General features: G+C 39.7%; 1 protein-coding gene across 1 annotated transcript in view; it reads right to left on the bottom strand.

Moving 5' to 3' along the window:
* Positions 1-9298, bottom strand: part of UTP6 (UTP6, small subunit processome component) — a 43341-nt gene that overhangs the window by 11901 nt on the left and 22142 nt on the right. The window contains exons 8-15 of the mRNA XM_023517474.1: positions 9152-9259; positions 7819-8000; positions 6897-6976; positions 6478-6555; positions 4066-4245; positions 2422-2502; positions 2119-2228; positions 608-677 (exon numbers count right to left, since the gene is read on the bottom strand). Of these exons, the coding sequence (XP_023373242.1) occupies positions 608-677; positions 2119-2228; positions 2422-2502; positions 4066-4245; positions 6478-6555; positions 6897-6976; positions 7819-8000; positions 9152-9259 (889 nt within the window). The remainder of the gene's footprint in view (positions 1-607; positions 678-2118; positions 2229-2421; positions 2503-4065; positions 4246-6477; positions 6556-6896; positions 6977-7818; positions 8001-9151; positions 9260-9298) is intronic.

Raw genomic sequence — 9298 nt, forward strand, 5'->3', positions numbered from 1 at the left:
TATCATATCACAATGAATTGTTAGTTTTTTCCCATGACACGTATAAAAATATATGAATGTGTTTACAAAATGTTATCTAAATACGAGAGGGAACCCCCTGATGCGGCACATAAGTCAGAAATCAGTATAAAACTGTGTGCCTATGTGAGTAAAAAATTTGATAAAACAATAAAAAAATTTTAAGTATGGTTGGGTGTGGTAATGTGATTGAATTATACATTTGGATTTTTGTGTGTTCCTTTCAACTGAGACTTTCCTGTATTTTTCTCTACTCACAAGTTCACTTTGTATCAGAAAGTTACTGATCACCACCCAACGCAAAAGACACCCAGGGCACTGCAGGGGCAGAGCAGCACCTCGGCCCAGCCTGGCAGGAAAAGCTTCATGGAAGAAGTGACACATGAGTTTTCTAGTCTCCAAATATGTACTTTCTCCTTTTTGCTTGATTACCGTTCCTAAGCCAGGTCTACAGAAAGAAAAAGGGTTGGACCAAGGGACCAGAAATTTATACTGTATTATAATGAGAGCTTTTTGTATAACAAAATTGCCATAGATTAGTAGCCATTAACCCATTTTTCCCAGACAAGAAATAATTAAACAGAATACGTACTTGCTCCTTTTCAAACTGAATCATTTTCCTGAAAAAATTGACAGAAAACGGACGGCTTTCCTGTAGACTAAAAAGGAATGGCAAGACGTTACACTGACAGAAGCCTCTTACATCTCCTAATTACAAATACCCAGCCAGTGCCCCTCCAACACATTTAATGAAGACTTGTCTGCAACTCAAAGAAAGGATCTGACCTGTGGCGGCTCATGCCTATAATCCCAGCACTCTGGAAGGACAAAACAGCTGGATTACGTGAGCTCAGGAGTTGGAAACCAGCCTGAGCGAGAGTGACACCCCATCTGTACTAAAAATAGAAAAACTAGACAGGTGGGCATTGTGGTAGGCACCTGTAGTCCCATCCACTTAGGAGGCTGAGGCAAGAGAATCGCCTAAACCCAAGCGTTTGAGGTTACGGTGAGCTATGACACTACAGCACTCTACTCAGGATGACAGAGTGAGACTTTTTTTGACTCTGTTTCCAAAAAAAAAAAAAGAAAGAAAAGAACACGTCCAATCATTAATGACTAACCATTTACCATTAATAAACTCTTTCCTATCTTGTTTTTATACTGCACTCTTCTTTCTTTTAGTGTCTTAGATTCTCTTGCTACATTTCAAAGTCTTTTGGAGACCAATAATTCCATTTCTAAGAATATATTCTATAGAAATAATTTCTAAATGGATAAATATTTTTGCAGAAATGTTCATCACAGCAGTATTACTGTGGCCAAATAAATGATGGTACATCCACAGGGTGGTCTATCATTCAGCTATTTTTAATAAATGATGTTTATGAAGAACTTCCACTAAATGGAAAACAAGGTCAACCTAATGTTTATCAAAAAAAGTGGTATTCAAAATTGAGATTACAGTATAATCTCAACCACACAAAAATTAAACTGTAAAATGATATTTTAACAGTGGGTTTTCCCTAGTAGATGGGATTATAATGTATATTTATGGTTATCTTCTCCCCTTATAATAGGTATAAACTGCTTTTATTATTCAAAAAATAAAGAGGAAAAAAAGTGACTTTTTAAAAAATAAAAGACAAGGTTTCACTATGTTGCCCAGGCTGGATTCAAACTCCTAGGCTCAAACAATCTTCCCACCTCAGCCTCCCCAGTAGCTGGGACTACAGTTGCCTCACTTTGGAATGTTACATTTTGAAAATGTCTCTTTCTAACCTGAGCAACGTAGTGAAGCCATCTCTACAAAAAATTTCAAAAATTAACCAGGCATGATGGCATGCACCTAGAGTTCAGCTACTCAGAAGACTAAAGGGGGAAGACCTGCGTGAGCCTAGAAGGTCATGGTCACAGTGAGTTATGATTGTACAACTGCAGCCTGAACAACAGTGCAAGACCCTGCCTTAAAAGAAAGAAAAAGTCTCTTGGATTACTTCCTCAGATATTATTGGTATTTGTGACTAAAAATAATCTGGGTATCAAGGGCTAAATATGGGGTGGGTGGAGGAAGTAGTAACAACTATGAACGTTTGTTAGTACCTTTTAAATACAGCTCTGGCCTTTTTGTAGCCACCACTTCGATAAGCCCAATCCAGGTACCTATCCTTCAGAGTTACTGAGTCAGCACCTGTGACAGCTAAGATAGCTTTCTACAATTAAAAAGAAAAAAAGAAAAGAAACTATGTGAAGAAATTCATAAGTATCAAGCAATTTTTCCCTGAACTACCCAAGCCACTCAATGGTGCTTTAGGAGCACCTGCTGAAGAAACCCTCCCCCGCCCACCCCAAGCTAGCCGATGACTGGACCCATCTGCCCACACCACAAGACCTAGAAGCCTCTACCTTAAAGATTGCCTCAGTGTCTTCTTGGCTTTTGGTACCTTCACTCCATTCTGCCCAAGAAATCCACAAAGGCAGACAAACCTGCTCACAATTAAAAAAAAAGTCAGACAACGGTATATAACAAAATGCCATACATACTTTGTAATATGCAAAACATATGTATCAATAAAAATTTGTTAGAAAATGATGGTTTAGAGTTCTGTTCTGAAAACTAATCACTATAAAGGCAGGTTTCTCCTACAATAATCCATATGTAAAATATGGATTCGTTCCTAGTCTGTCCTCATCGTCATAATTCTCATGATCCAGGAGAAATGGCATACCAGGACACAGCCTCTTGACCAAGTCACCCAGAGCAACATTTGCCTGTGAATTTTACTTCCCTTCCATTGGGGAATACTGCCTGTGCTAATTATCATCAATCATCTTTAATTATGCAATTAACAGCCACAGCTAGTCAGACCCACAGCTACCCAGGTCATGACTCTGCTGTCTAGAATCTATAGCACAAAAACTAATCTAGGCTGAATTATCTGATCTTCGCTCATGTCTCAGAAACATACACAAATGAGCCCCAAAATAGGTTTTCTTCCCACTTTATCTTCTGGAATACATTGTTCCTACTAATATAAAAGATTCACTGCAAAGCCTTAAGATTTAGACCTTAAAACTTTAAGGCATATATTTAAAAGTTATGCTTATGTTTGCTTTTGGAAGCAAGTCAGAATAATATTTTCTTAGTACCTCTCACTTATAAGATAGCTAAATTGAATAGGAAGGTTTATATAATTTAGTCAATTTTCTGTTTTTTTTTTTTTTTGAGACAAAGTCTCCCTCTGTCACTCTGGGTAGAATGCCGTGGCATTATCATAGCTCACAGCAACCTCAAACTCTTAGGCTCAACTGATCCTCCTGCCTCAGCCTCCTGAGTAGTTGTGACTATAGGTACCCACCACAACACCAAGCTAGTTTTTCTATTTTTTTAGTAGAGACAGGGTCTCACTCTTACTCAGGCTGGTCTTGAACTCTTGAGCTCAAGCAATCTACCCACCTCAGCCTCCCAAAGTGCTAGGATTATAGGGATGAGCCACCACACCCAGCAATTTAGTAAATTTTCACATAAAGGGTTAAAAATAAGCTATTAAATAGCATGTTATCTGGGCACAGTCACTCACATCTATAATCCTAGCAGTCTGGGAAGCCAAGGCGGTTAGACTGCCTGAGCTCACAGGTTCGAGACCAGCCTGAACAAGAGCAAGACCCCATCTCTAGAAAAAAAAATAGCCAGGCATTGTGGTTGGCACCTATAGTCCCAGCTACTGAGAGGCTGAGGCAAGAAAATTGCTTGAGTCCAAGAGTTTGAGGTTGCTGTGAGCTATGACACCACAGTACTCTACCCACAGTGACAGTCTAAGACTGTCTCAAAAATAAACAAATGGCATGTTACACATTCGAAGAGGTGTAAGAATATTAATTATTTTTTTAAATGTAAATTCTGCTCCTGACCTTTAAACCACCACCACTTATACTAACAAATGACACTCTAAGGTTGGCTTTCATCCAAGTATATTCCATATGCGCTTTGGCTGAAGTCTTAAAAGATTTCTCCTAAAGAAAGAAAAACAAAAGACCCAACTTTCAGACCTGGGGTTTCAGGTGCACAAAGGCTTCTTCAAAATGCATGGCTATGTCAGGGCTCTTTGAGTCAATGAGCACCTGAAGCTTCATCTGCCACACTGCTGCGGAGTCTTTAAACAATTCAGTCCCAGCTACTGCCACCTCCAGAGCTTCCCTAAAGAAGTTATGGTGCAACAACAACTCAATCTAGATAAAACAAAGGATTATTGAAAAATTAATTACTGAAGCCTAAATTACCTATGTAAATGGTAATTAGACCACATTTGAGACAGTAATTTCAACAGCATTTCCACTAAAGCTTTACCATGGCAGCTAAACAGACACAAAGTGAATAATCTGAAATTCCTCCTCCTCCTCTGTGTGCTCCTATGCACAGGGGCTAACTAAAGACAGGGACAATAAACGCTGAGGTGGGAGGATCATTTGAGGCCAGGAATTTGAGGCCACAGAGAACTATGATTATGCCTGTGAAAAAGTAATTGCACTCAGCCTAGACAATATAGTAAGATCCTGTTTCCAAAAAAAATTTTTTTAATCATAGTTATGTGCTAAGGAAGTCTAAAGCTAAGATTTACAGCAGGAAACGCATCAGGTGAAAGCAGAGTTCCCAGGAAAAGAAAAGGCTCTGTGGGCAGGGCCTGTGGCTCAAAGGAGTAAGGCGCCTGCCCCATATACCAGAGGTGGCGGGTTCAAACCCAGCCCCGGGCCAAAAACTGCAAAAAAAATAAAGAAAAGGCTCTGCCAACCAGCACGTGCAAAAGGCTAAAAAAGATGAGAGACAGGTTGGATGTGAATGGAACCCCAAGTTTAGAATGGCTGGAGGTTAGGAGGCAAACCAGAGAATTGGAAGATGAAGCTGAAATACAGGCAAGGGCCAAGTTAAGGAGCTTGAGCAGCTTTATCCAAAGGACAATGGGAAGCCACAGAACAACCTACTAATTTTGAAAGATTCTTCTGTGAAAAATAATCTAGAGAAAGGACTGATGTAGAATCAATATGTTGACAGACTTCCATTAAAGCCAAGCTCAGCAAATAAGCAATGACATGGTGAGCTTAGGAAGGGCAACATCAAAGATTTGAGGAGTACAGGATATTTGAAATAGGCAGAGTGCTGGCCAGGCGCAGGGGCTCACACCTGTAATCCTAGCACTCTGTGAGGATCACCGGAGCTCAGAAATTCGAGACCAGTCTGAGCAAGAGCAAAACCCTGTCTCTATTAAAAATAAAAAATTAGCCAAGCATTGTGGCAGGCACCTGTAGTCCCAGCTACTTGGGAGGCTGAGGCAGGAGGACTACTTGACCCCAAGAGTTTGAGGTTTCCGCGGTGAGCTAAGATGCCACAGCTCTCTACTGAGGGTGAGACCAAATGAGACTCTGTCAAAAAAAAAAAAAGAAAGAAAAGAAAAAAGAGAAAGAAGTAGCCGGAGTGAAGAATGAAAGAAAGATGATAATGGAAAGAGAGGAAGATAGCCAAGGCAATACTCAAAACCTATGGGAATTTATACTGTATGACTGACTTGCCAGCATTCCACAACTCATGCAATGGCAACTTCAATCATACAGGCCTGAGGTTTCCCAAATAGATACCATAATACAGTGGGCTATTATATAGTACCTGTGTTATGTAGATGTATTTCGAAAGTATGTTGAAAATGTTGATGCAAAAACAGTAGAATACAAAATTACGAGACATTAATTGCAATTACATAAAAATGATATGGATCAAAAGAGACAAGAGTCATACAAATAAAAAGCACTCGACAAATAATAAAGATTTTTGTTCTTTTTTCCCCAATAAAGGTATTTAAATACATTAACACATTCACTATATTATGTAATGCTCTCAGCAATTTTGTGAGCTGATAAAAACAAAAAGGATCACTATCTACTATTTTAAAATCCAGTAAACAAAGGAAGAGAAGCACACTGGTTTGTCCACGTTAACCTAGATATTAAGTGGCCAGACCTGGTCTAGAACTGTGTATTCCCACAGCACATTATTCTGGTCTCTGCACCAATCTTTACCTACACCATGGATACCGATGATTCAATGTTTCTTACTCCAATGTCAGCTTCTGAAACACATCTACTTTGTCTTTAATGTATTGATGGCTAATCTGGGACAGGCATATGTTCAGAAAGGGATGTTCAGTAAAACAGAAATGAGTGAACAAACAAAATACACCCAAATAGTGATGCTTTGTTATAGGCGCTTTACACTATTTCCCCCTTCACTACTAGTATGAACTTCATTTTTAGCATACACGAAACACTGGTAGCCAAATGTAAACACTCTACATATCAAACTTCCCAATGGTCTTAGTCATAAAACTGTATGTATTTAAATCACATGACTCCGGCACAAAACTGGAATAAACTATATGTAACTGGCAGGGAATGTATTCCCTATGTCCTTACCCACTGCTTATATTGCAATTCTGGAAGAAGCTTGAGTTCATGGGCCTTCCTGAATGCAGTCATGGTTCTTTCCAGCCTCTGAAAATAGAAAAATCTCTCAGTTCATTACAAAAATGTCACTTTGGCCTGTGACACCAACAAAAGCAGTTTTACAATTTCTGAGAACTCAGAGATGGGACTGAGTTGCTCCCGCATATTTCATTTATGAATAAATATTCCAGGCAGAAGCACAAAACAGAGCCCAGAAGGAAGAGAGTTCCTTCAGACCATCAGAATGACAGGTCACCCAGAAAGAAAGAGTAGTTAAACATGCAGTGTGTAGAAGCTGTCTCAGACCCCAAAAGAGCTGTGCTTCTGATCTCCTCTCAAAAGAAAGTCACTTTCTAGTCAGCCATTGTAACCATGTAACCTGTCCTCACCTTCCCTCTGAGGAGCTTACTATTTGTCTTCTTAGCAAATCTTTCCAAGCAAAAGTTGATGTAGCACTTCCACATGGTCTCTGGAAAAGTCAGAAGGATTGCATTGATCAGATCACCAATTCTCTTAGTTCAACAATCATTATGTCACTTTTCTTCAAAGGGAAAATTCCTCTGAAGAAGAGTTTACATTTGCTGGATGAAAAAGGCATTATTCTGATTACAGCCAAACATCTCAAACATTGGGGGAAAACAAAAGAGTAAAAGTATAAATATAAAATTAAAAGCCCTGTCCAGATTATATCTCCCTTCAGCCTTCATTCCCCAATACTATAAAATAAAAATTAAATCTCTATCAACAGATAATTAAGGAATTATAATTTTAAAATCTTCTGAATTGGCTCGGCGCCTATAGCTCAACCGGCTAAGGCGCCAGCCACGTACACCTAAGGTGGCGGGTTCGAATCCCCAGCCCGGACCCGCCAAACAACAATGACGGCTGCAACCAAAAAATAGCCGGGCGTTGTGGCGGGCGCCTGTGGTCCCAGCTACTTGGGAGGCGGAGGCAGGAGACTCACTGGAGCCCAGGAGTTGGAGGTTGCTGTGAGCTGTAATGCCACGGCACTCTACCCAGGGGGACAGCTTGAGGCTCTGTCTCAAAAAAAAAAAAAAAAAAAAAAATCTTCTGAATTATTGTTTCCTAAGTATCATTTCCCCCCAAATAAATGAACCTAAATACCTCTACTACTGAGGAAGTTCACAGAAGCTCCAACTTTCACAATCAGAGAGAACAAGTTGGAAAGCAACACACATTGTAAACTGCACTACAGAGAGGTCCTTGATATTGATTTTGGAACAGGAACTTCATTTTCCCACTCATGGATACTACTACTTCTACATCACACTATGGTTTGGTGAAACTCACCAGTTGGCAGAGTCTTCACTGCCTCTTCAAACACGGCACAGCACCTCTCCTCCTTCCGGGCCACCTGCAGTGCTTTGGCTTGCTTCGTTGGAGGCTGCTCATCTGGTTGTGACTCCATCTCTAATTCCCGTCTTGCCACATAATCCCAAGTGAGAGGATCATCTGTGTGTAGAGCCTGAAGACTGAAAAATACAGCTTACTGGAATGTACCATACAACAAGAAACTAATTCAGAATATCCAACAGATCCTCATATAGCGATGAGTAAAAAGAGAAAAAAAGAAAGAAAAACAGACATCCCATTAGCAACAACAGGACAAATGCCGGGAGCAGTGGTTCACACCTGTAATCCCAGCACTCTGGGAGGCTGAGGTGGGCGGACTGCCTGAGATCGGGAGTTTGAGACCAGCCTGAGCAAGAGTGAGACCCTGTCTCTAAAAACAGCCGGGTATTGTGGAGGTGCCCATAGTCCCAGCTACTCAGGAGGCTGAGGCAAGAGAATCATTTGAGCCCAGGAGTTTGAGGTTGCTGTGGGCCGTGACACCATAGCACTCTACCTAGGGTGACATACTAAGACTCTGTCTCAAAAAAAAAAAAAAAAACCACAGTACCGTAAGAGCCATTTCCCAACAGGCTCTCTAGAAAACCTCCATCACTATATACATTATGTCAATGAACCAGAGTGGTCACACATTTATTGTGTTTCAAGATGTTTTAGACATCGTTCACAAACATTCACTTTTACGTTAGCTCTCAAAGTCAAATCAGCAGTTACCTACAACAATGTGAGTCCCCCATGAGTCCTAGAGAAACACATTATATCTGACCTCTTGATTTTCTAACAAAAGCAGAGAAACAGCACAGCCTACTTATCTACCCAAACCTGGCAGATACCAGAGAACAAACTGATCCACATTCTATTTCATCTCCTCCCAAAGTAAAGGGTGTTACCTAAGAATAGAAATACCTATAAGGTAGGCTACGGATAACTCTTAAACCATGTAATTGGATGTTAAGAAATAAAACTATCAGCACTGTTCAACTATAAACATCCATGAGTACCACTCTCATTTTATGAACAAAAAGGAAGGTCAGACAAGCAGAATTTAGGTATTAAATTTATCTATAATGAATAAAGATAAACTATTCCTCAAAGGAAGCCAATATGTGTATCAAAGAGCTTCTACAGGGACATACTTTTTTAATATGATACAATAATCCTAAAATTTTGCTTTTCTTCTAGGAATATAGTATGATATTCCACCCTACACTCTCTCAAGCCCTTACCACAAGATCGGATATAGATTTATTCACCTTTCTACTATTTTACTTACTCATCATAAATTTCTTTTTGTAGATCTTTGGCAAAATCAAATAGCTGTGCAATTGAAAGCAGTGAAATGTGAAATTCTGCACCTAAATTTAAAAAGCAGGGGAATAATTAACAATTATTCATTGTAAATAAAACTTTTTTTTTTTTT

The sequence above is a fragment of the Otolemur garnettii genome, unplaced genomic scaffold (assembly GCF_000181295.1).
Source record: "Otolemur garnettii isolate 467f Iridium unplaced genomic scaffold, OtoGar3 scaffold00112, whole genome shotgun sequence".
Classification (NCBI taxonomy): Eukaryota; Metazoa; Chordata; class Mammalia; order Primates; family Galagidae; genus Otolemur; species Otolemur garnettii.